The 26,017-nt window shown below is 41.1% G+C and overlaps 1 protein-coding gene across 3 annotated transcripts in view; it reads left to right on the top strand.

Moving 5' to 3' along the window:
- Nucleotides 1–26,017, top strand: part of PDE8A (phosphodiesterase 8A) — a 114,549-nt gene that overhangs the window by 75,283 nt on the left and 13,249 nt on the right. For all 3 annotated transcript variants that reach the window (XM_088540046.1, XM_088540035.1, XM_010221876.2), the window contains exons 2-16: nucleotides 4,542–4,598; nucleotides 6,899–7,089; nucleotides 8,210–8,266; nucleotides 10,208–10,262; nucleotides 11,552–11,640; nucleotides 11,862–11,940; nucleotides 13,372–13,509; nucleotides 17,697–17,785; nucleotides 19,120–19,171; nucleotides 19,272–19,314; nucleotides 19,989–20,066; nucleotides 21,294–21,364; nucleotides 22,063–22,227; nucleotides 24,313–24,361; nucleotides 24,609–24,744. In XM_088540046.1, coding sequence (XP_088396172.1) covers nucleotides 4,542–4,598; nucleotides 6,899–7,089; nucleotides 8,210–8,266; nucleotides 10,208–10,262; nucleotides 11,552–11,640; nucleotides 11,862–11,940; nucleotides 13,372–13,509; nucleotides 17,697–17,785; nucleotides 19,120–19,171; nucleotides 19,272–19,314; nucleotides 19,989–20,066; nucleotides 21,294–21,364; nucleotides 22,063–22,227; nucleotides 24,313–24,361; nucleotides 24,609–24,744 — 1,349 coding nt within the window. The remainder of the gene's footprint in view (nucleotides 1–4,541; nucleotides 4,599–6,898; nucleotides 7,090–8,209; nucleotides 8,267–10,207; nucleotides 10,263–11,551; nucleotides 11,641–11,861; nucleotides 11,941–13,371; nucleotides 13,510–17,696; nucleotides 17,786–19,119; nucleotides 19,172–19,271; nucleotides 19,315–19,988; nucleotides 20,067–21,293; nucleotides 21,365–22,062; nucleotides 22,228–24,312; nucleotides 24,362–24,608; nucleotides 24,745–26,017) is intronic.

Below are 26,017 nucleotides of genomic sequence, written 5' to 3'. Positions count from 1 at the left end.
ACATCGTAAAAGAAACGACCGAAGAAAATCAGCCTCAGGATGCAGTGGGTTTGCCTGTCCCTAGCAGGAGCATGATAGTTAACAACGAAGGATTTGGGGTGGGGGGCTGACTCTGCCCTTTTAGGAGGTTTGCTCTCCACTCCAATTAGTCCTGGCAAGAGAGACCTTTTGGAGCAAGCCAAGATATGAGAATTCCAGCAAACAGGAAACCTGCGGGATGCCACCTCTTTGATGTATCCCACACTCTGACCGAGCAGTTCATCACCATAGTGAGTGTGTGGATCAAACTGGCTTCATTTCCACCCTTTAGTCCCTACTACATTTATTCACTGAGCAAACTCATTTAAGGTTTTCCTCACTAAAGGAGGAAAAAATGCAGCAGTCATGAAGAGACCATTCCTGTATATTCAGTTCTGGTAAGATGTGAGAAATGACTTGCAGTGAGAAGTACTTTAGCAGGTTATGTCAGGTCAACGTTGAGTTGGTTGTACTTTAATCAGGTCAGTCACAGTAGTTTGGGTCTGTCTGTTTCAAGCTTATTCCAGTTGTTTTTATTTACCAAACATTCACTTATCTGCAGACACTGGAAACATGAAGTATTTCAATCAGCAGTTTCATGTTTGTGATGTGGTGGCTGCAGTGCTCATTCATAGCAAGCCTTGTGCTAGGCTGGGCGCAGCAGCCCGAGCAAGACCTCCACCCTGGCACACGTCCTGTACGCGGCAGCTCCTGTTGCCTCGAGAGGGTTCTCGCCTTGTGCCACGGCCAGGCCTGGTTTGACAGGAGAGAAAAGATGCTGTTCAAATAGGAAAGGCAAAGCTTTAGAACAAGCAATTGTAGCTGGCCGTGGTTGAGTGTGTTGAGAGAACGTGAAATGGCTGCGCTTGCTGTGTTACAAGCCTTTAGAGCAGCCTGCACTTGATTATCTGCCCTCTCTCTCAGCAGAGGGATTAAACACTTGCTGCTGGAGTAACCCAGATGCAGTCTAAGCTACCTGCAGGGTCCTTGTGTGTCAGCTCTCGCTCCCCAAATCCAGAAGAACTGGGTTGAAGTCGCAGTCCCTTTCTGGCGTGTTTTATAGCCCGTGGACTGCATTTGCAAAAGGCTGAGGATTAATTACTATTGTAGCCTATTCTAGCGTTTATCTTGTTGTGCCCATGAGCCCTGGTGCCACCCTCTGTCCTCGGCACGGAGCAGCAGCGGGGCTGTGCCGAGCGCAGGCCTTGCTCCCAAAGCAATCAGGTCTGCAGCAGGGCCCTCCTTACCCTGTTGGATTCGGTCCCTGGCCCCGAGCGACAGGCTGGCCCGTGAGGCTGTGAGAAGAGGGAGTTTTTAAAGACTTTCTGGTCAGGATGGTCGGGGTGTTGTGGACTCGGTGGCTGCAGCATGTGCAGATGCTCTAGTTACTCCTGCACATTGCACTGTGCATCTTGGGCAAGAAACTCGGCTCAGTTGTCCTCAGTTCCAAGAACCCACACATGGCTCTAGCCCTGCTTTCCTATACTCCTTCTTGGGGGTCTGTGCCCACCTGGCAAGGCTGGCGTGTGTACCAGACAACCTGAGGAAGTGTGTGCATGTCTTTCCGAGTAGTGATGCTCTTTAAGGGAAAAGTAGCAAAATGTGCGAGTGGCTAAAGTTGTGTTTGTGCGGTTGTTCTATGTGTGAGCTTTGGCTGGATTTGATTTTATTTTGAACTTGCAATAGAGGTGTTGGATACCATTAGCAGTATTTTTAAAGCTCATTTAGTTCCCCAGTAGTCAAGAGTTTCTGCTAATCCTTGTTGAAGCCTTGACAGTGACATGATTTCTGACACAGGACTTAATGAGCAGGTTATTTCTCAATGCTACCAGCTGCGAATATAAGGCTGAAATGGTTAATCAAGTTATTTGAGCAGATTTCAGCAGGATTAAGAATTAACTGGACTTCACCAAGTTTTCCAGCTGAGATGCAGGACAGGGTTTTTTTTTTGCTCAGGACAGTGAGTTAACATGTAACAAGGCAGTTAATCTCATTTGGGCATAGCTTGTAACTTAAGTTGAAATGGTGCATACACAGGTACTTTCAGTGCAGAAATGGCCACAGGTCGCTGGCATAAAGGTATTTTCCAGAGTATGTGAACTCTGTAGTGTAGAGCAAATCTTAATTTTCAGATTGCGGTGAGGCAGCCTGTTGCTTCCATGAATCTGGGTTTTGTGTTCAGCCAAAGCAGGTTTGGCTGTGTGTAAGAGCCCTTCAAAACATGATGGAACATGGTGTTAGCCTCAGCAAGGCTGCACATGACAGTGCCTGTTTCAAAGTGTAGATTTTGGGGTCCAGCCTGGCTGAATGGTAAGTGGTTGCAGTAGGACTGGGCCTCTGGGAGATGCTCAGGTCTGTGTTGGGCTGGATCCCCAGCCGTTTAATCCTTTGAGTACTCGTTCACAAAGTTTTTAAAGAAAAAAAAGGTATCTGAAATGCACTGTCTGGCAGTACTGCATTTGTCTCATTATTGCTACATGTGGACTAGAATGGATGCAGTAGGTTTAGATATCCCCAACCAAAAGTGAAATTCAGTTCTGGGTCTGAATCTTGTATCTGAAACCCATCTCCTGGTGAATCTGAAAACACTGGCTGCTCTGTGCTGGCAGCTGAAGCTCACAAAATAAATATCTCAATATTTAATTTGAAAGTGTGGTTATGGTGAAAGGAGTGACTGTAAAAATAGCGTCTCTTGCTCAATGGATATGCTCCTTCTCCATCCTTTGGATTTTTCTGCAGAAATCCTACTGATTTGCATTAAATGGTTAGTACTGTTAGTGCTGCAAAACCAGTAACACTGGTGGAAAGAGACGAATTTGACCCTGTGCATCATCTGCTGTTTTCTGGTGGAGATGTTTTATAGTTGGACAGTGAGCCAAAAAGCAGAATAAAGCAGCTTGATTTTTCCTGCTGAAGAACAATTTTCAGTCTTGAAATTAGAAAAATTGCCTGACGAGTGTTTAAACTAGGCCAATCCAATCCAGAATTGCCTGGGAGAGTAAATCTGAACCCCCTTCATGGCATTTTGACATCAGCCCCTTAAATAACATCGGCAAACACCAGTTTCTAGGTTGTTTTGCAGGCATAACGTTGGCATTATTCCTTGACTCGTGCTTCTTGTTCATTTAAAGCTACACTGATGAATTCCAAGATGATAAATAAATAAAATCATGCAAAAGTAAATTTGAGGGCTGAGCGATGGAGCAGTAAGGTTGCAGGAACAATAAAGCACGTAATTTTGAGAGATTTTTCTGTGGCATGTGGGATGTGCTAACAGTACTTTTAAATTACTTATTGGAAAAAATCTAGACTGCAGAGGAATAAATCCGCTCTTCAGATGTGGTTTTACTTTGAAAAACAACAATGTAAAAATGCTACCTTTGTGCTCCTTAGATCTTTTCCCTGTGCATATGAATCCAGAGATGTCTTCTATGTACTGCATTGCCAAAAGCAATTTTCTCCTGATTTTTTACTCCAGATACCTTTGAAGAGTCTGTGCATGTAAGGACCACTGTTTGCTTTTTTGCAGCACAAACGTTGTTGTTATTCTTGATTTTCGGTTTTAATTTCTGAAATAAAAGCAATTAAAACCTCCTTAAGCACATAAAGGTGCAGATACTTGCTTCCCGGGAATCTAACCTGCAAAATCCCTTTGGAGCCTCCCTCCGTGTTGATGTGCTTGACTATTTCCCATTCCCTTGGAGAGTCATTCACAGCCCAGCTCACGCTCCAGCCCCTGGTCGCTAATGATTAATGGTATCAAAGAGCCAGTTGTGGTAAAGGCACCTCTGATCGTTGAGCTCCATTGGTTGAAGTGGGACACGAGAGGGAAAGATCCCAGCCCAGAGCTTGGATCCGAAGCTAATTGTTTGCCTGTGTTATTTGGACAGTGGAAACCCCTGGCTCGTGAAAGGCGCAGTGAGCACCGCGGCGGTTTTGCCGGGGTTTTCCAAGCACAGTCGCGTGCTGGACACGTGCGCGGCGCCGTCCTGGAACCCTCCCTGCGCGCCTGGAGCACGTGACGTGGCGGGAAGGGGGCCGTGCAGCCCCGGAGAAATTAAACTTGTGTGTTTTGGTACTGCTCTCAGGCACCTGATATACGTGAAATTCTAAAAGTAGAGTTAAGTATTTTCTCCTGTGCATTAAATGAATCTTTTTTTTAATGCTGTTTAAAAGAAAGCATTTTTAAACACTTCCATGATTTGCTGAACAGTTGAAGTAATACAGAGGGTACAGAAAAATAATGATATGTCTACTAAACATTAATGACTAATCCATTACTTTATGTTTAAAGTCACAATAAAAAAAATGACTTGGAATATAGCATGTTGCTTTGTAACTGTGTTAACTCTGCTTTGCATATAAATTTCCAAAAGCTGAACAAGATCTTCAAGAAGCAGCAGCTTCATAATGATAACAATGTATCTGTGAGCCAGTGGTAAAAGACTTCTTTAATGTGACTATTTTTTTCTCTTCCCTAGGTGTGTATATGTGTTCATAATATCTCTTTTTATTTTTTCTAGGCACCAGAAACAGATGTGCAGTTTGGCCCTATGAGACTTCATCAAGATCAACTTCAGGTAATACATTGCACAGTTTAAACTGAAGTCCTAATTTCTAAAACAACATAGAAGTTAACTTTAAAAAATGTGACTGTCCTCCAAAATGTACACCAAATATCTCAAGTGATAAAATTAGAGCTATCTACTGCGCTTTCCACTATCACTTAGTTTGTCATCAATTTAATGTTGCCATGTTTTGTATCATAGAGGTAGTCATTTCTCAGAATCCCATATCATACCAAGGCAAATGTCCTGTCAAAGTCTATTACATCGTTGTAGTTACTATTATCACCAATTTTGCAATATCATCATAAAAGATATTGTGAACTTGGAAAAGTATGATTTTTTTTCATTGTTGACTCACATCCTCCTTTATCTCTTTATTAATAAAGGCTTTATGACAGTTGTCCCCTTACTTTGTCTGTGATAGGTGTCAGGTTTGTACATACACAACTCCTTTGAGCAGCCTCTGAAAACTCTCTTACATCCCAAGCAATACTGAGCCATTAGCAGTCCAGGCTGTGCTTGAGTCACTAATTCCCCTCTTGGATGAAACTCTTGAGTGGAAATTATCTGGTCCTGCTGATTTTAAATCTTGAAGATTTATCTTGAACTGCAATTCAACATCCTCCTGAACTATTGCCAGAATAGACAGTATTACATACCATCAAACATTGTGTCTTAAGATACATTTCATCCAAATTTTCTCCAGTTATAAATCAGAAATATTTCTTGAATATTTCTGCCTCTGTTATCATTATTAATGGTGTTACTGTTTTTGTCCACTCACAGCCCACTCTCAAATCCTACTAATTAAGCCTCTGCTGGCAAGGCTGCGGGAAGTAGTAGTTAGGTAACATGACATTCGTGCCAAAGTCGATCATCCAGCCCAGACCTGCTGACTGTTCTGTGCTATTGCTGAAAACCATTCTTCCACTCTTAAGAGTGTTATAAATTAACTTTACTAAATATAGCCCAAACTGTGATATGTTTTTGCAAACAGTTTAGCAGGTTGCTATAAAAGGAATCTGAACTAAATGGGTAGAAAGTCCTTCGTTCTTACAAAAATATTCACTACATGGAAACATTAAGATTTACTGGTAGACATTCCACCAACCTGGTCCAAACTGTAACCAGCACTGGCATTCCTAAAATTATCCTGAAGATAAACGGCCGTGGGATGTGGCATGAGTTACGCATGCTCTGCATTATTGTCTGACCAAAATATATGTCTAAGTGGTATGATTAAATTACTGAAAGTTTGGTGTCATGAGACAATAGGCCAAATGCTGATTTAATTATCTGTCTTTCCCAATACACTGCATATACTGACTCATCTACAAGCAGCATTAACATAGATCTATATTCTGCCGTTCTGACTTTTCTTTCAGACAAAAGAAATTTTCTTCCATAAAATATTACCCTGATGAAAAGTATGGTCACTTCAGTGGAAGTCTTCATCAGCAGACTTTACGTTCATCCTTATTTCTCTAGCACACTCTGTTCTAGAATTTGAAACTTTGCAGAAGAAATTGGGCTGTGTCGTATTTTGGGGCATATGTATGCATTGTGCTGATTTTAAATAGACAAAGATTCACGTGACTAGCAATTACACAGCAAGTTATAGCAGAGCAAATACTGGGTTATAGATCTCTGACTTCCAAATCCATTTTAACAATAGCAGTCACCCTCTGTGGTATAAATCCCATGGCAAGCTTTCATTCTGGCATGAGTTCATCTTGTCCAGCCTGTCTGTAGTCCCCAGAAGCCTCAGGGGAATGGGCTCGAATGGGTAGTATTTGGGGGAACTAGAATGACATGCAAAGGAAAGGATACTTTGTGCCATTGAAGCACTATTAAAAATTAATTCATGTGAAGTTAATCATGCTTTGGTGAGTATTGCAGGGGGCTGTGCTGGAATAGGATTCTGACGAGGAGAAAAGCCAAACAAAAATGGTAGACAATTTCAGTGGAGAAACATGGACTTTCTGTTATTTTTTACACACAGTTTGAAGCATAGACATCTAATCTTAACTGGTTGCCTGAGCTATCTCAGTAGATAATGGAGAGAGATCTACTTCCCAAAGCTGTTCATCCCCTTTGGGTATAAATGGTTCAGGCAGAATATTTTGTTCCCTTGAAACACCTCTGTATAGAGGCCATTATATAAAGCAGTAGTCTGTGGAAAGCAAGTCTGTTAAAAACTGAGTTAAGCCTTGTAAGTGGCTTTCACAAAAATGTTAAGAACAGACAAAATCATAGAATCTACTATATAAATAAAACTTGTTAGTAATGATTCACTGTTTGCCTTGAACCAGGTACTTTTAGTGTTTGCCAAAGAAGATAACCAGAGTAATGGGTTCTGCTGGGCATGTGAGAAAGCTGGATTTCGGTGTAATATTGCCAGGACCCCTGAATCTGCACTAGAATGTTTTCTGGAGAAACACCATGAAATTATCATTATTGACCATAGACATTCCAGATACTTTGATGCAGAATCATTATGCAGGTAAGTGCCATTTTGGTGTAATTAATAAGCTTATATAGTTAACACATCATGAAAGGTCTGTTGCTTTTATATGACCTTTTCTATAAATAATAGAATACAGATTTTTGGGCGCTAGAATGTTTCAGGCTGTATGTATGGTACTGTTGAACCTCAGCATACAAATTTGTTGCCATAATTTTTTTCAAATACCTGTTCCATGTTAACACATCTAATTATCTGTGAAGATCAAATGTGCTATGAAACAGTTTCATGAATACATTCCCTTTGTTAGCCCTTTGCATTCCGAATTTTTGGAAATTTGTCTTGCTATTGAATAACTCCAGATTCAAATGGCAGTATTTTGCGTTCACACTTCTGTGTCTACAGCATTCAGATATCTGCTATAAAGAGCCAAGTTGCAAACTGACTCCAAAAATGCTTGCAGCATTGCTGGAAAGTATGAAAAAGGGGGAAAGGATTTTTTTATTATTATTATTTTTTTATTTTTTTGCCTCTCCACAAAGACTTGACGGGGAGTGGAGCCTCCTTTCGATGACTTTCCAGTGAAATATCCCCTGGGAATGTGTCTAGACTAAATAGCAGGCTGTGGGGTGGGGGCGGATTATGTGCTGTGGGTGACTGGTGGGTTCAGGGCACTGGGACAAAGGCTTTCTCCTTGTTAAAATAAAGTAGTAAGATAAGATCTTTGTCAGGCAAGGACTAGATAGCAGTGTTCCTCCTGTTACATTTTTACCACACTGTCCCAGAATGAAGTAAAACGCTGTTAACCAAGTGAGGCCAAGTCCTTCAAATGAGTCCTCTGCTGCTCATGCAATGTCAGAGTGAGCTTTGGGCTGTTGCAGAGAGGAGGAATTTTTCTATTTCCCCACTGAGAATAGTTAAAATTTAGATTAATATGCACTCCTCTGCCCCTTTTTTTTCCCCAATGAGTCTCAGACATTGCTAAATTAATTCTTCTGTCTTAGTGATCCAGCAGGCTTGAGGTTTGAGTTTTGTTTTGTATTAAAGCATTTAAAAGAGAAATCTTTTTTTTGATGTGATATCGTATGAAGATTCTGCAAAGTCATGATTGCTGAAATGTGAACTTAAAAAATGCTAAATTATCTTTTTTTATTTAAAGGTCTATCAGAGCAACTAAACCCTCAGAAAATACAGTCATTATTGGTGTAGTTCGAAGGTAAATATTCACATCTTTACTTGCACATGTGATCAATAAAGCATGAACTTTATCACTGTAAAAGCAAATATTATATTAGAAATTTCATATTAACGTCTCTTACAGTGCTGATGATATGTTCATGCCGTGTATATTTTCACCATCCATGGCCACAGGACAGGGACAGGATTTTTGATTTCTACCTTTTTATCAAATAGGTCACACTTTGCTTTTTCTTTTTTCCTACTTATCGTTGGAAATTTTAAGAGCATGATTCAAGCAACCTCAACAGCATCATGTTCTGAACTGTGAAACTGCCTCATAGATTTATATTTTGGCCTTCTTGGAAATAACTTTCTGAACCTTTCTGGGTTTGTGTCTCAATCTGATTCATCCAAGCACAAATAGATCTGTTGATTCACAAAAGAATATGGTACAATTTTATCAGTATTAAGTAGCACCTGACCTTACAGGTTTTTAAAATGAAGTCAAATAAACTATATTACAACATGTCAGTAGAACACTTCATGTTTTTCTTCTTCCTGCTCCCACTAAAAACGTAACCTTTACATCATAGAATACTATAAATGTAATAAATGTGTTAAAGTTAGCTTGGAATGAAATAAAATAACTCAAAATAATTTCCTCGTGGGACAGTTTTCAAAATTTCTGTTTCTCAGAGAAAAAATAAGAGAAGAAAGCCGATTCTGAGGTGTTAAAATTTCTCTTTAAAAATCTTATTTTCCGCTACTGTCCATAGCATATGAATGACCATTGCGTATGAATTAAACATTTCAAAATTTCATAGCGTATGAATTAAACATTTCAAGAAATTCCATTGGGAATATAATCTTTATTGTGTCAGAAAGTCTTATGACTAAGGTAACCGCTACTTCCAGAGCCAGAATTGCCTCTCACTAAAGTAATACAAAAAGCCAGAGGGCCGTATTAGCTATCTTGAGATAGCATTTCCCTTCTGGCTGCAAGAAGTGTATTTGTGGAAAAGCCTAACGTTTAGCTAACAGCATGTGGAGGTTCCCCTGTGGTGGTTATCTTCCTTCATTTCCTGCTCTTCAGTGTGTTTGGGCCTTTTGTTCCCTGACAGTATCCTCTGTGTCCTCTGTACTTTTAGGAGGCAGCATTACCAGATAGTTGACATGAGGAATGGGGATACTTTTCTGACAGCTGCCCTTGTCTCCCCTCTTGATCTTGGGCAAACGTTGTGCTTGTCTAAGCAGTGGCCTCTTAATGCATGAGGAAAAAAAATATGGAAAACAAAAACAAGAGGTGTCATAAGATCTGAAAATTAAGGTAAAAGTATATAAAAGCTATTGTGCCACCTGCCAGGATTGACCAGCTTCCACCTGCTTATTTATAGAAATTGAATACAATTACCTTGTTCCAGGTCCCATCCATACATTCACATATGCTGGAGTGTTTTCTAACAATTAGAATAGCCAAGTTTGTCAGGTACCTTGTTTTAGCAAGTATCATCACAAAATGGCCTAATAGAAAGCACCGGGTCAGCAGTAGAAATTCCATCCTCATTCAAGCATCCAGAGTTGCCCACCTGAGATTCGATGTGCTCGGATAACCTTGGCTGTGGAGACTTTGAAGTGCTGCATCTCTAACTAGGGACAACGTAATAAAGAATCCAATACAGAAAAGGAAAGAATAGTTCAGCAGTCTAGCTAATTATTTTTTCTTCAAGTGTTACTACTTTTTGTGATGCAAGATGCTGATTACTTGAAAAAAAAAAAAGTAATAAAAGTAAGGGTTTTTTTAAAAAATAAAAAAAAAGAATAAATTATCCATAGTAGCAATATTGTGTGGTATATTTCTTTGATCCTAAAAGGATATAGCTATATGAGCCTATAGTATGCTTCCTGCCTACAGGAATGTTAATTGCTTGTGAAATTGATGCTGAGCTGATTATAAAATAATTTTATTATCCTTTAACAGGCACAGCGATCGCGAAGAGTCAATAATGCCCCTGATCAATGCTGGCTTCACAAGGGTGCGTATGTTTTGTAATCCACTAGATTGCTCTAATATTGCTGAATTTTCAGGCAAGAAGCTCAGAAGTTTAGCTGTCGGTGATCATTTGTGCCAATAGTCAAATCTGTAAATCTTCTTGTTTATGCTGTTTGTTGTTACCTAGTTCTCAGTTTTTTACACCGGTAGAAATAGAGTAATGCTGACTAAGACAGAGGTTCTCAGGAATATAAGAAGTCTTATTCAGATATTTCTACATTACATATTTATTTCAAAAGAAGTATCTGATGCATTAAGTGTCTGCTTTAAAAAGAGATAGTAGATAGGTATGATAGCAGAGCAAACGGTAGACTGCAGTGAACAACAGAATGTGCTGTGGGAAATCTCTTCCATCAAAAGCCAATTCATGTCTGTATACAGGCTTCAGACCTCGTCAAATGCTGCTATAAAACAGCAAAATGCTGTGTAGAGTCACCTGAAAAGTGTTAAAATTGAGTCTGTTCCTTGGCAACTATTCCAATTAAGCAGGAAAGGTGCTTATTAGTGCGTCAGTTAAGTGGGTTCCTCATTGCATTGAGCTGACAATGGAAAAAAAGTTCATGATTTACAGTGTGATTCAGAGCCATCGCAGTCTGTTTGCGACTATCTGCTTATTTGTAGTAAGATCCTAAGGCAGGAAATGCTAAAGGCTGAAAATAACTGCACTTACATGTAAAGAGTTGTTTCAGTGGGCACATAACTAAATAACTGTCCTTAGCAGTGTAGCATGAACAAAGACTTAACGTGCAGGTTAATTCCTAGTAGAAATTAGATGTTTCAGAAAAATATCTGAGAAGGTGCTGAGGTCAGTGCTGCTGAGCTTCTTATACAAGGCCCAGAATTAACAACTGTCCCATGGCAAATATACTTGTTGGAAGCTTTGCCACCTTCTGTCTGTGCCACTTGGAGTATGAGCAATTTGAAACTCATAAAGATAACAGATTTGATGACTTGAGACAAATATGACTTTTAATTGTTGTGAAAGCTTTGTTCACAGTGGTGTGTCATATATTGATCATGCTCACTGTAGCAAAAACTCAACAGATTGGTTGCACCCTGTTGCTATGCCTTTTTTGTCAGTTTTTCCAAATGTAGTACCTTGAGGACTTTTCTTGAAGACCCAGTTAATAACCTCACATGGCTTGCTCTACAAAATGTTATTTTTTGGCATATCTACTATATTTTGGTTATCTAACACGCAAAAGAAAACAGCCTTATACACTTGTGAGCCGAAATGTGTGTTAATGAACATCTCTAACCTTTTATTTGCAGCGATATGTAGAAAATTCTAATGCAATGGCCTGTTACAATGAGCTGATTCAGCTGGAACATGGAGAGGTGCGGGCACAATTCAAACTGAGGTAATTTTACCAAAAATATCAACATTATAAATGCAAAATCAGCCACATGCTTAAAATAATATTTCTTTTGCTGTACACTAGTTAATTATAAAATGTTCATTAGCAAAAGTAGTATGTTAGTCATTAAAGTACTTCTGTATTTAGAATGGAGTTGAAATAACTTGTTATCATATACAGGAGGAATTATGTGGATTCAATCTGATCAGATGTCTTTTCTACAGGGCTTGTAATTCATTATTTACAGCATTAGAAAAAAGTCAAGAAGCCATTGAGATCACAAGTGAAGACCATGTAATACAGGTTTGTTCGGGTTATTTTTATAAGTAGAGAAAATTGCTCTGTGGGCTGACTATTTCATCCACAATTACACTTACTGTTTTTTTATGGTACAAGAACTGAACCTAACCTAATGGTTTTAAAGCGATTAGAATGAATTTAGGTAGAGTAGAATTTCTTCCATTTAAAATATCTTGCCTAAACCAAGTCAATTTTAAAGAAGAATGTTTTCTCTGGCACAATAAGAATTTACCCTCTTTTTTGTTTTGTTTTGTTCATTTGTTTTTGTAATTATTCTTTTATAACATGGATGAATGCAGCCACTGGCTTGCATGCATTCTTCTGCAAAGATAGTATGTGGTAATTTGATATTCTTCAAAACCAAATCAAATTGGTGCTCTATTTAAATAAAAGTAGGACACAGTTTTTGTATTAATCTGATACTGTTTGATTCATCATGTTTATTGGGCCAACTGTTTTAACATGTTGTCCTCTTTTACAAATTTCATTTAAAAGGCAAAATAAACTATGTTTTCAGTCCTGAAAAACACCATCTTTATTAGGGAGCTGGTTCCATCCCTAGCTGCAAAGACTGTGAGGAGTGACTTTATCCTGGCAGTGACAATTTCTTCAAAGGCTGTGCCTCCTACATCCCTTTTTAAAAAATAATGTAGCTTGTCCTGAAGGTGTTTGGAACTACATATTTTTTTAGACCAAATTTTGCCCTTCCATAGGTAGCTCAAGAATAAAACCAAGGTGTGGAAGAGTCCTGGAGCAGGCAGGGATTTCTTCCTTCGTAGATTAGACAGGAGATTTGAGGAGTAGAGAGCATCCAGTGACACCCTTTTCATTCTGTCACATTGAAACATTACGAGTGGGTGCATTCAGATGTTACAGGATCCCTGTCTGTGACTCTACTGGTGAGAGGTCATTAAGGTGTAGGATACAGGTACCAGCATTAAGCTTTGTAGGGCAGGAGCCACAAAATTGTGCTGAACTACAATATTCTACTTGGCTGGGCTGGGCCTGGACAGGGGAGTGGGGCCTGGTATGCAGGAAGATAAAGAATTGATCAGTGGTTAAGGCTAATGTTCCTGTGGAATCCCAGCATCTAAGCTGTGTTTGTTAGGAACAGAGGTAGGCTTGAGGTGTGCACGCTGGGGAAGTTCCAGAGCTCATTTCTCAGGAGTTCATGTTGTCTGTCATAACTCTGTGGGTGTCTAATACCCAGATTTTTCTATACTTTCCTTCTTTTTGCTCACATGCACAGACTCTGCAGGAGTGCTAGCATTTCTGTTTTTGCTTTGCAAATGAAGATCACTTAGGCGTCTCTCTTAGAAGCAATATATACAGAGATTTAGCTCAGACTGGGAAACAGATCTCTGGGTGTACCAAGTAGGAAATTCAGTTGTACTTGAAGTATTCTGTTGAATGTTTCTTGTTTTCATTTCACAGTACCTCAATCCTGCATTTGAAACAGTGATGGGCTATCAAATAGGTGAATTAATAGGAAAGGAATTAACAGAAGTGCCTGTAAATGAAAAAAAAGCTGATTTCCTAGACACTATTAATTCCTGCATAAAGATAGGAAAGGTGAGTAATAGTATTATCTATTTCACTTATAATTTGCTACCTGTAAAAGTTAATGTTTTCCAGGGGTGACATGTGACATAACTGACTTCAAAGGTGTGTGGCACATGCAACTCTCTTACCTAAGCAAGAGGAAATCAAAAATGGTTGTTTTCAAGGACTCCTTGAAATGAGTGCCTTACTGTGTTTCTTTATCACATGCTCTATGTTGCAAAAGGTGTGGGGATATTAAGGAAAATGGGAAATTACAGTATATCCAGTGAGGTGCAAATGAGAAATGAATCACTTAGGAATATTTCAATATGAAATGTGGAAGCTGATTTGCGTGTTCAGATTGTAAAAGCACCAGAGGAGACATTTGCACTGTCATTGGGAGTGGTGGGCAGTGTCGCTCCAACGTCTTGTACTGTTTAATGGCACGGGAGCTCTCTAATGGGTGTCCCTTAGGAGCGTTTGCTGCACCCAGGAAGTGCAGCTGGCTTTGAGGGGTGTCATTGCAGAGGCCCTGCCGCTGGCCTGGCCTCTGTGACGTCCCTTTGGGAGCGTTGGCGTGGCACCAGCGTGAGGGTGTATCTAGGAGCTCCCATTTCCATCTTGGCAACAGAGTATAAATGCTCCTGATGTCACCAAATGTATGTGTCATCGTACCCCTATAGGAAGATGGATTATGGAGGTGGCACAAAGAGATGTGGGAATTGGTGGCTTTGCAGATGCGTCATGGCCTGTGCTCAGGCCTGAGTCAGGGCAGCTAATTGGGCCGTCCTGCCTGTCTGCTGGGAAGCACCGCGGTACTGACACGGCGCGGGGAGACGCTCGCATGAATCACGGCGCTGGCGCAGCCGGGCAGGGGCGCGAGAGCAGCGGTGCGGAGCCGGGATGAGTCACGGCGAGCTCTCACGCGAGCGCTCAGAGCCGGGGGCAGCGGGTGCGCGTTCCAACGCGGGTGCGTCGGGCACTCGCGCCTGTATCGGCCTCCTGGAAGAGACCCATCGCTTGGGTTCTGATGCTTCACACCCCTGGTGCCTGACTGAAATATGTAGCTAACATGAGGATGGAGTGCTTATTAAGATATAATTCAAATACGTTGCACACGTCAGACTTTAAAACCACAACATCAATTCTCAAGATATGAAGTGATCAAATTTTTGGTACTTTTGTGTGCTGATAAATTGTCTTTAATAGTGATGAAGTGTCTTACTCTATGAATGATAGAAATTAAGCCTAATCCATCACTTTCCTTGTACCATATTTTATCCCTGGCTTTAGGACTTCCAACTGCGAAGGCAAAAGAAATATTGCTTAAAAGCTGCCTGTCTAGAGCAGCTTGAACTGTTTTAAGTGGACAGTTCTATTTACATATTGTTTTTATTTACCATTGAAACATTTTGTAGTATGCAATCTGTGTAGCCTCATTTATATACTGATGTGCCAAATAACAAAAATAATGAAAAGTAGGTTTTTTTAATGTGACCTTTGGAAAGTCTGCATCTATTCCTGAAGTAAAATTTAGGAAGATGAACTGTTGCAGTATTTTCCTTCTTGTGCTGGCAGAGATGCAAACAAGAGTTAACAGACATTATACACCAAAATTACTAACTGGAGGGAGCACAGCGATGCTTGGCTCTGAATGTTCTTTCTCTTGGCCAAAAAACAAACAAAAAAATTTAAAACCTCTGCAAGTTCACTTTTTGTTACTGTGGCTGGCTAAAATTTGCAAGAAGCCAGAATTACTGAAAGGCATTTTCACTAATCCATACGTGAGGAGTTAAGAAACGGGTTGTACTTTCTTCATGCATTTGTTTCTTGATTCAAATCACATCCGTTACGATGAATTGTGCCACTCTGTTTCTCTCCGGCTAGAATTCTGGCTGCCTCTGATCTCTGCATCTTGACACAAAGCTCTTCATCACAGTCCCGCTTCTTCTGAAGTGAGACAGATAGCTCTGGATAAATCAGACGAGCCGCACGCTTCCTCTCGCTCCTTGGGAACTATCTGCGAGACAGATATCTTTATAGAGGGGGTGGGAGAGCAATCGAGCTCTGTGGTAACGCGCTGTGGCAATTCCTGCCCAGACTCCAAGCTCCTTTCTGTGAGATTGTCTCCCTGACGTGCTCTATCTCTCTTCATTTGCTCTGTTGTCTGGAAGTAGCTCGCTGGACTTTGCTGTCTAGTGCAAGAAGCCCCAGATCTCCAAGGAAGGCTGAACTGGGGTGTTCCTTACTCTGCGCAAATGGATCACGCCAGTGGGTAGATGAATGCCACAGGCTGCTGAGCGAAGTCTTTAACCTCAGTGTTAATTTCTGGGATGCTGTATAAAGCCTGGAAGGTTTTATTTTACTGTCTGTGCATGGTTCTCAATCTGCGTTTGATCCTAGCATACCAGCTCATGTAGAAGAGCCTGAGCACTTTTGTGTGTGGCTGCAATTTAGTCATAAAAATGAGCTTGAGTGAAGACATGTCTTGCGAGGTAGCTTGTCTCTGCTGGGTTTCTGACAAGGCTCTGTGAGAGAGCATATGGTGTTCTTAAAATACGTTTAAGTAATGTCCCTGTGAGAACTTTATATACCAGCAGGAGTTTGGCTTGGGCCTCCTGTTTTCTCGAATTCTGCTGACCTTTTTCCTCACACATTTCCTGCCACAGTTTCACAGGTTTTAGAAATTCACAAGTTGAGAAGTCTGTCTGTTGACTCTGGGAAGGCATCAGTGAATAGCTGCAACCTGCCTTGAGCAGGATGCACCTCCAGCGCTGGAATTATCCAGCACCACCTTAGGACTTCATGCCTGGGTGCATGACCCCCATTTATCACCTGCCTGCAGAGATCGATTACTCATCTCTGCCTCATCCTGGGTAGCAGGAAACTATTGATACGCGTGTTTTTAATTATGAGAGCATCGGAATTTGTGATGTTTGCTTTGTCCTCATTTATATTCCTCATGCAGCTCACTGGAGGAGATGTTATGTCTGTTTCTGAATTTGCTATGCACAGCCCTTTCCTCTGACAGATCCTTGGAAAAGCCTTCCATATTTTTTTCTGCACAGCCTGTCACCACACAGCTCTTTGTGGGCTGCAGTCTTTGTTTGTTGGCTCCATTGGAATAAATGCAAACCTGTTCCCTCTGTACCCGTGCTTTCGCCTGCTTGACTGTGAGATCTGTCAGTCTGGCACAGACGTATCTCTGGCATGTGCCTCAAGAAGGTGTTTTCACATGTGCTAAAAGTTCTCATCCAAAGCTCGCTGAACTCAACTGAAAGACAATAATTTACTTGGTTAAACTTTGCATTAAGTGTGTATGTAATATAGCATCAATTAATTATTAATCATTTGGTGCTTACTAGATGCTCAGATCAAAATCTGCAGCCATTTGAAAAGCACCCCCACAACTCTGCATCTTTAGGGATGGAGATCTGTGCAGGCCAGGCTGAGGGTGCAGAGAGCAGCTCGGTGGGGAGGCCACAGGCGGCCGGGAATGCAACGAGGCGACCTAGGGAGGCTTCCCAAAGGCGCCTCCCCCGGGGTGTCCCGTAGCGGGGCGGCTCCTGACCGCGCTCTGCATGCCCAGGGTGCTCCTGGCTTAGCATCAGCAACATGACAGTTAACCATCACTAACTAGTCCCCTCGTTGCAAGGGCGCAGTCTGAGCATTAGCACCGTTTACGCGGTCCCAACCCTCTCCCGTGCTGCCACAGTCCCCCCTTCCCCACGCGGCCGGCAGCGCTGCCGCTCGGGAACGCAGCCCGGCGCCTGTCGCACCCGCAACTGGAAGGACAACCGCTCTGTGCAAGAACAACGGTGCATTTCTCAAATGTTCTGCTGCTCCTTGTAGAGTGTTTGGAGTTTAAATGATTTGGTTTTATAAATAAAATGCCAGGTTAGGAGGAAGACATTTCTGAAGAAGTCTGTAGAGATCTCTAATTGCATTGAGGTAACACCTGCACCAGCATCACCTTCACTGCATTGCTGTTTTTTATCATGTGGTCCTCTGATATGTTCCTTGCCTTTGAGACCCTTAAGGGTAAATGTTAGATTTTGTATCATAAAGCAATGTTCAAAGAAAAAACATAGCAAGCTGCAATTTTATTTCTGTTTTATCTGACCATTCTGAGGATGCCAAATGAAGAACGTATAGAAACCCATGCTGAGTTTGTTGATTGCGTTTTGAACTTCCTTCCTCTTGTATTTCTTTTGCAGGAATGGCAAGGAATGTACTATGTGAAAAAGAAAAACGGAGACAGCGTACAGCAAAATGTGAAGATAATCCCTGTCATCGGACAGGGCGGGTAAGTGCGAGAGCTAAAGCTGTGACCTAGATTTGATTCAAGGCTCAGTTTGGTTCAGCTGCTTTCAGCAGGCATTGCATTATCCTGTTACTGAGTTTAAGGAAATTTTATGCAAAGAAGGGAGACTTAGACCTCTGGATTTAATTCCTTGGGACAAAATCAACTGTACATGCTGTTTCCAAGGAATTCTGCTAATCTGCTTCAAAAAGGAAGCCAAAGATATAGAGGTGCTCACCCATGACTACTATTCTTCTAATTCTGTTCTTCACCATCATATCAACCTGTGTCCTGCCCCACTGTTGCCCTGCAATGGGGCCCTACTCAAGGCTGTTGTCTCTTTCTGTGATGAGGTTACTAGGTGCTTTCATCCTTGTCAAAATTCATCTGCAAAGATCTCATCCTATTTAAGCATGTATTGATTTTTGTGCAGTTTTCACTTGGCCCCTGAATAGAGCATTTAGAGCACACTGGAATACATTAGTTATGGGTAGATTTATAATAAGACCTCCTGAAAGAGAGTGGATCAGCTTGCATGCAGTTGGAGTTCCAAAACCCTCGAAGGCAACACATGCATTAATTAAAAGAACTGCCCTTTATCTTCCAGAATCCCCTCTACAGTGTATGTTCCTCTGCTGCAACGTTTGTTTAGAAAGGTGTCGTATCACGAGGGAAGAGCTGAATGTGGCTGTTTACATACTTTAAGAGGAGGGAATGCAGTTTTTAATTAGCAGAAGTGTGGTGTTTTAAGTTGATTTAATCCCTTGGAAGGAACTCATGTTCTCTACTCTCCATTAGTATAGTGAAAACATATTTTTAACTTAAGATGCCAAACTAGTAAGAGCAGTATGTATTACATGCATTGTTGCTTGGGGAGAAATCTAAGTCCATTTGAAGCTGACTTAGAAAGTTTTCTGGTGATCAAGGCTGCAGTTTGCAATCTGACTGCTCTGTCATTAAACCCTGTTGAAGGTTTTGACTATTCACTCTGCACTGTTGCATATTTCTCAGTTATATCATACCTGAAATCCTGAAACATCCTTGAGTAGCCCAGGAGAAGACGGAGGGATGGAAGGGGTGAAGAAAGAGGAAGGAACAGTCTTTGCCAAAAAATACCCAAACTTCCAATTCTGTATTCCCCATCCTGTGTAGCAGAACTGTGTGTTTTTGTTGTTTGGGCAGGGAGGTTATTTGTTTTTTTTCATTCCCTATTGAGCCTTCCTGCCAGAACAGGGTTTGTCCTGTATTGATTTGTTGTTATCCCCCGTTTTGTGTATCAGCACTGAATCAGAGCTGGGATTTAAATGGGAATTAACACATTGTTTTTTTGCCTACAGAAAGATTAGACACTATGTGTCAATTAGTAGACTGTGCAATGACAACAATAAGGTAAGTGAACATAATGATACACTTCTTTTAGTTTGAGCCCTAAATATTACAAAGTAATGGGAAAATTCTAACTAACTGAATTTCTCATACTGATTTGTAGGCAGAAAAAACATGTGAACGCGTTCAGGCTGAATCTCAGACAGGTAATGCACATCTCTTTGGTCATAAGAAGTGGAGAGCATGCCCACAGAAAGATGAAGCCAGTTGCTAGTGATCTGGCTGAAAACCACTGGTTGCTCCAGACACTCAGAAAATAATAGTTAGCAATAAACTAGGAATCCAGTTTGGAAGGCAGCAAAATAGATGCAAGTTCTCTTGATTTGTTTTAGAAGTGAGTGATATAAAACAACTGAATCTTGAAAATGCAGTGCTAGGGCTCTGAGTTCATATTGTGCTGGGTTCAGTGTCACAGTTCAGTTGTACATAATGGATCCTTGCGATAAAATTAAAAATATTAAGCACACCATCTATTAAGAATGTTGTCAAAGCTGGTCTATAGCTAGTAGCAGGTATATTTGCACTGGTTGTAACAGTACTGTGGGATATGTGCCTGGGGAAAGAAATGAGGACTCTATTTGCTCCCCTCTGGGGAAAAAAGGAAAAAAAAGCAACGCTTTGGTTGTCTTTGCCAGAGATTATCAACGGGTTTGTGACAGTGTCAGTGGGCAAGAATTTCAGAAGGAGCCTTCACTGGCTCTCATTTGCTGAAGTGCTGTGGGGAATGTCCCTCAGCGGCTGCCAGCCTTTCTCTGACTGTCTCCTTTAACATTCCCATTAGGCTGGGGTTATGTCATTGTACAATATCATTTCTCCACAGATATTCAGACTTGCAGACATAAAGACAGGAGGAAAGGATCACTAGATGTCAGATCCACAACCTCTCGAGGGAGTGATGGTATGTTAAATTAGTAGTTTAGTTGTTATTATTTATATGTATACGTACATATGCACATGTGTGTATATATATATCTATAAGATTAAGTACGTGTGTGTGTGTATATATACATATGCTGCTGTAATTTCAAGTCTCCAGTCCATGGATGACTTTACATTTCTGGAACAACCCCATTGTATCTCATGAAATTGGATTTTTTTTTTCAAATAGCAAAGGGTAGAAGACATCAGCTAGTATCCTGCATGGGTCATTTCATGAGATTCAACTTTCATGAGATACTTCATACTTGAAAGTATCAAATACAAGTATCAAGTAGAAATGGCAGGTTTTAATCCTGACAAAATATTACATTCTTTAACACTTTCTTTTCTCAATAAGGATTTCAAGTTAATTTTCTTACCGTGTTTGTTCTCTTTTCACTGTGTTGTATTGTGCTTCCTTTCATCATCCCAAACTAGACAGATGAGTTGCATATGGGAAACTTCTGTCAATACTTGCATGGTTTTGTTAAAGCATAGCTCAGTACAGTCTAGGCAGCAGGCACTGGTGCAAAGCAGAAATGGGTCTGTAGCAATAGTTGTCTCCAAGTATGACAAAAGCAGGAGTGAGAGAGATGTGTCTGAACATAGCTGTTCAGAAAAATCCATTGGCTTTTCCTGTACAAAAACTAAATTGCTAAATGATGCAAAATGTTTGTTTTTCAATTTCCAACAAATAATAGGCTAGAACCGCTGCTGTTTTAATTGGCATAGCTGTGTCACTTCAAAGGATCTTCACTGATTTACCTCAGCCTAGAAGGTGACTCACTTATGACTTGTCATGTTGGTGCATTATCTAGCAAAATTGTATATATCCTACAAAAAATGAAGTATAACTGTTATATATATATATATATATGTGCCTGCCAGCTTACAGATACACATATGCACACACATATTCTTGCATAGTCTTTACATGAATATTTCATTAAATGTTTTATTTCAAATACAAAAACAAAGCCATGATTTTGCCAGGCTGTTTCAGCTGCGTATCTCTATTCTGGAATAGCAATGTCTCCCCAGGAATCCTTTGCACGTGTGTTCCCAGCGTAGCTGGCGCGTGTACGTTCTGCCGTGTGTCACCTCTGAAAAGCCCCGCGGCGTGTGCGGATCAGCCCACGGCTCTGGGCTGACTGGTTGCGCTGTGCGTTGTCGCGGGGATGCTCCTTGTGCTCTGCTCTCCCCGCAGGCAGCTCGCAGCGCCGGCACTCCTCCATGGCCAGGATCCATTCCATGACTATCGAAGCGCCCATCACCAAGGTAACGCGGCTGCTCCGGCCCTGCAGGCCGGCCCTGGGCCCTGCCGAGGCTCCGGCCTCGAGGAAGGAGGCGCCGCGCTCCGCGGCAGCTCCCTCTCCCGTGCCGTTCCGCTCCCATCCCACCCGTATTCCTGCCTCCGCGGCAGCTCCCTCTCTCGTGCCCTTCCGCTCCCATCCCACCCATATTCCTGCCTCCGCGGCAGCTCCCTCTCCCGTGCCGTTCCGCTCCCATCCCGCTCGTATTCCTGCCTTGCAGAGGGCCCTCCCCAGGGCGAGCCGTGGCCTGACGCCTTTTCAGGACCCCTGTAAGGATAGGGCTCTTCCTCTTCACTTCCGCACTGCAAGCTCTTCCTGAAACCATGGCACGGCAGGAGTCAGCTCTAATAAACTGACAGAGGAGATACAAGAAGGTAGTATTATATCCATCTGGAGGCATTCTGAGGTTATGCCACAATCAGGACAGAAAGAAACTAATAAAATTACTGTCTTTAAGGCCATGATCCTGTTCCAAAAGTCAGTAGCAAACATCAATGCTATTAATGTCCCTTTAGAGATTTCACTTTGATTTTCGCACACATGAGTTAAAGCTGTAGATCTCATTTAGTTGTTATGGGTTTTCCATAATAGCTGATTAAAGTCCCTGTCCTTTCTTAAATCACTTCTAATCACTTCTAATTGGAAACATGTCTGTTAACCTAGGTAATAAACATCATCAATGCTGCACAAGAAAGCAGTCCTGTGCCCGTTGCAGAAGCTTTAGACCGAGTTTTGGAGATTTTAAGAACCACTGAGCTGTACTCTCCACAACTGGGGACAAAAGATGAAGATCCACATACAAGTGACCTCGTTGGAGGGTTAATGACAGTAAGTACATACTGCCACAAACAGCTTTTGCTTAATATTCCATAGTGGTCAAGTTTTCCCAGTTACTTGGTCTGTATCATCTGGCATAGATGCATCTAAATTTGCATCTAAATGCCAAATTTTCATTAAAAATTGCAGACTTATTTTTGTTTGCTTTTCTTCCATGCTATTAAAGTATCTCTGAAAATAGAAGGAAATTGGCCAGTCCACTTGAAACTTTAGTTTCACTAGAACAGGGAAGGAAAAGCACTTCTTTTTTTCAATATAATTCATTTCAGGATGATATAGATGGGAGAGGGAGAAAATAAAAAGACAACTAGATGTTTAAACATATTCATTAGTGTTAGAACAGCGTGTGTTGGTGCTTTTCAGTTTATAAAGAGACTGCATTTTCAAAAGAATGCCAAATATACTTTTCTTACTTCATTGCATGATATTAGTATTTGGAGACTAGAAAGGTCCTTTGAGCTAGGAACGTGAATGTCAAGGGAGGGGATCCTGCCCCTCTACTCAGCCCTGGTGAAGCCACATCTGGAGAACTGTGTCCAGTTCTGGGCTCCCCAGTGCAAGAGGGATGTGGAGCTGCTGGAGAGAGTCCAGCGCAGGGCTACAAGGATGATCAGGGGCCTGGAACATCTGCCCTGTGAGGAGAGGCTGAGGGAGCTGGGCCTGTTCAGCCTGGAGAAGAGAAGGCTGAGAGGAGACCTGAGCAGTGTCTATAAGTACCTCAATGGAGGCAGTGAGGAGGATGGTGCTGGCCTCTTTTCAGTGGTGGCCGCTGACAGAACTAGAGGAAACGGCCCCAAACTGAAGCACCAAAATTTCCACAGGAACTTAAGGAAAAATTTAACAGTGAGGGTGACAGAGCACTGGAACAAGCTGCCAAGAGAGGTTGTGGAGTCTCCTTCTCTGGAGATCTTCAAAACCCGCTTGGACGCAGTCCTGTGCCACGTGCTCTAAGTGACCCTGCGTGTGCAGGGGGGTTGGACTAGATGACCTCCAGAGGTCCCTTCCAACCTTAAGCATTCTATGATTCTACGTCCACGTATTAAAACACAATCATGCTCTACAGAACTTATTATTTAAATATACAAGACAAGAAGAAGACTGAATAAAGTGTTATTACCTTTTTAAAAAAGGAACAGAGACATTGAAAGAAAAAGTGATAGACCTGAAGCTGAACAAAGGGCATGTAGCAAAGGAAAGAACTGAACCTAAACCTTCAAAATCTGGAACCTGGCTGTTCTGATGGTAACTAGATGAACTTGGCTGAATGTTACCTGTGCCCTAGGGATACGTGTGCCAGTCAGTAGTAGGTTGGATCTAAATGGCCAGTTCAGGAAAAGGATTTTGACAATGTGTTGGATGCAAAAGGCTCATAAGATGTCAGGGATGTCTCTGGGCTAATATCATTTCATGATGGTTCCAATACAGCATCCACATTTGCTTCTTTATTCTTTGGCCAAGAAACATTGTGAGCAAGGTAGAAGAATGCATTATGAATGCTTTTTTGATTGTTTTTCAAATAGCTTTTTTTTAAAACATAATGCACAGTAACTAGCAGTGGGCACATCAAAAGAGCAAGCAGGATTTGGGCCACAGATTTTAGAGTGATGAATTGAAAGGTAAATATTAAGTGTAGCATTCTGTTAGTCTTAATTCTTAGGCTCAGTCTGCACATCCAGGCATCATGCCAAAACTGAGCCTTGGAGGCCCCAAGTTGGAGAATACACAAGCATACGTCCTTCTCGGATTGACAGGAGGTCCCAGAGTAACCTGGTAATTTGTTGCTCTGCAATCCCAGCAACAAACCCCAGGCTCCTGCTGAGGCAGGAGGAGAACGCAAGAGCATTTCCATCCATTCCCTCCACCTTCCACCTTGCTGATGGGAAGCGGGCAGACCTGTAGCGCCAGGATTTCGGCACACACCCAGGCCCGGGCCTGTGTTGCACAAGCAAAGGTGGACGTGAGGCCGGATTTGCAGACCTCGATTTGCACCTGAGCAATTCCAGATTGTGCCTGTCTTGTTCTTACAGATTTTCTTTTTCAATACCCTGTATTTAACTCTCACCTTTTATTGAACAGGATGGTTTACGGCGGTTATCAGGGAACGAATACTTACTGTCAGCAAAACGTAAGTTTTAATTTGGAAGTTACTAAGATGTTAAAAAGTGGTAAAAATTTAACATGGAAAGTGTGATCAGATGTTGTTCTTAGTAAACAATGTTAACTTTTAAATAAATATATTATTTACATAAATTATTTATTCATAAGTATTGTTCTACAGCATTACTGCCAGGCATCATTACAGAAAAGAAAACACGTACATTTAGTGTACCTTGGGATTATTAATAGGGATCTGCAAATGTATTCCCCAACAGAATCTCATCAGGTTCCTAGCAGTTTGATCTCTCCAATCTCCCTCCATGACATACCCCCCCGGATAACACAGGCAATGGAAAATGAAGAACACTGGGATTTTGATATCTTTGAACTTGAGGCTGCCACCCATAAAAGGTCAGTAAACTGGAAGGCTCATGAAGTTGCTGCAAATTGACTTAAATGTCATCCTGTAATCGACTCTTCAATTCTCTACCCCTGTTTTTCAATTTGAAATTACTTTTAATTTCAAAGGAACTTGTCTGAAATTCTCTGTCATCTCTTTGTTCTCATTTCTTTTTATGCAAGAACCAATTAAATACCTTCTGTTTCATAACACACTACTTGCTGCTATTTCCAGTAGATGCCAGGGAACACTAGATATCTTTGATAAAGTATAATAACAAAGCCACACCATTTTAAACGCCTTATTTTTCTGTTCTTTATAATCGAAAACTTATCAAATCTGTGGGGATCTAAGTTCAAATTATGTCCAACTTTGCACAGTCACCATGTTGTTATTAATTCGATCACTTTTGCAGATTATGCTTTACTTTCTCTCCAAATAATATTTTTTACTCTTAAATCTTCATATATGGCTTTTTGGCAGAATTCTCATTGCTGCCTTCTGAGATTGGAGGAAGGTCTGTATTCTAAATCTTAGAAGGCTACATTTTATGTATAAGATTACATCTGAAGGAATATTTATGGTTTTAAAGTACAGTGTACCAAAAACTGAGTCTAAGCAAGGTATCAAGGCATTTAATTTGCACGTATTCACTTCTACTTTAGATCTCAGTTTTATGAACCAAGTTGGAGACATTCAGGTTTTTGTTCTTCCTTATAGTGATGTAATTTTAGATGTTATTGTAAGTGAAGAGATGTACATTTAATCACTTTATTTTTTTTCCTTTGCTACATTCTCATTGCCAATGGAGTGAGTGCTATAGATAGTTACTCTTTAAAAACAACAACAAAAAAAACCCCAAAAAAACAGTATTTGTAGCATTTAATACTCAGATTGCAATAGCTTAAGAATTGATTATCTCAGTCAACATGCATGAGATGACCAGACAGGTTTCTCTGTTCTTATTGATTTGGAGAGACAACAGAGGGACAAAAAAGTATTTTGTCACCTATCTTATTAAAAGTATTATAATTAATACCTTTTAATTGCCTAAAATCCTGCTTTGGTTGCAAGATTGCTTCCTGCTGTGTTTAAATAAAGGCAATTCATTTACTAAAGGAATTAAGGTGATCTTGCATGAATCACCACTATGAATATGTTCTTAGCAATTACTTTTCATCCATGTAGACATAGACGTAGGGGAGTCAGGCCAAGATAATTCATTAAATCTAAGCCCAGGGCAGTAGATGTGACCATTCCCCGACGCAGAAACCTGGGGACCCT

The sequence above is a fragment of the Tinamus guttatus genome, unplaced genomic scaffold (genome assembly GCF_059628265.1).
Source record: "Tinamus guttatus ecotype Peru unplaced genomic scaffold, ASM5962826v1 Tinamus_guttatus_pri_ptg000004l, whole genome shotgun sequence".
NCBI classification, from domain to species: domain Eukaryota; kingdom Metazoa; phylum Chordata; class Aves; order Tinamiformes; family Tinamidae; genus Tinamus; species Tinamus guttatus.
The sequence above is the reverse complement of the archived record's forward strand: the minus strand, read 5'-3'. Positions and strand labels throughout refer to the sequence as shown.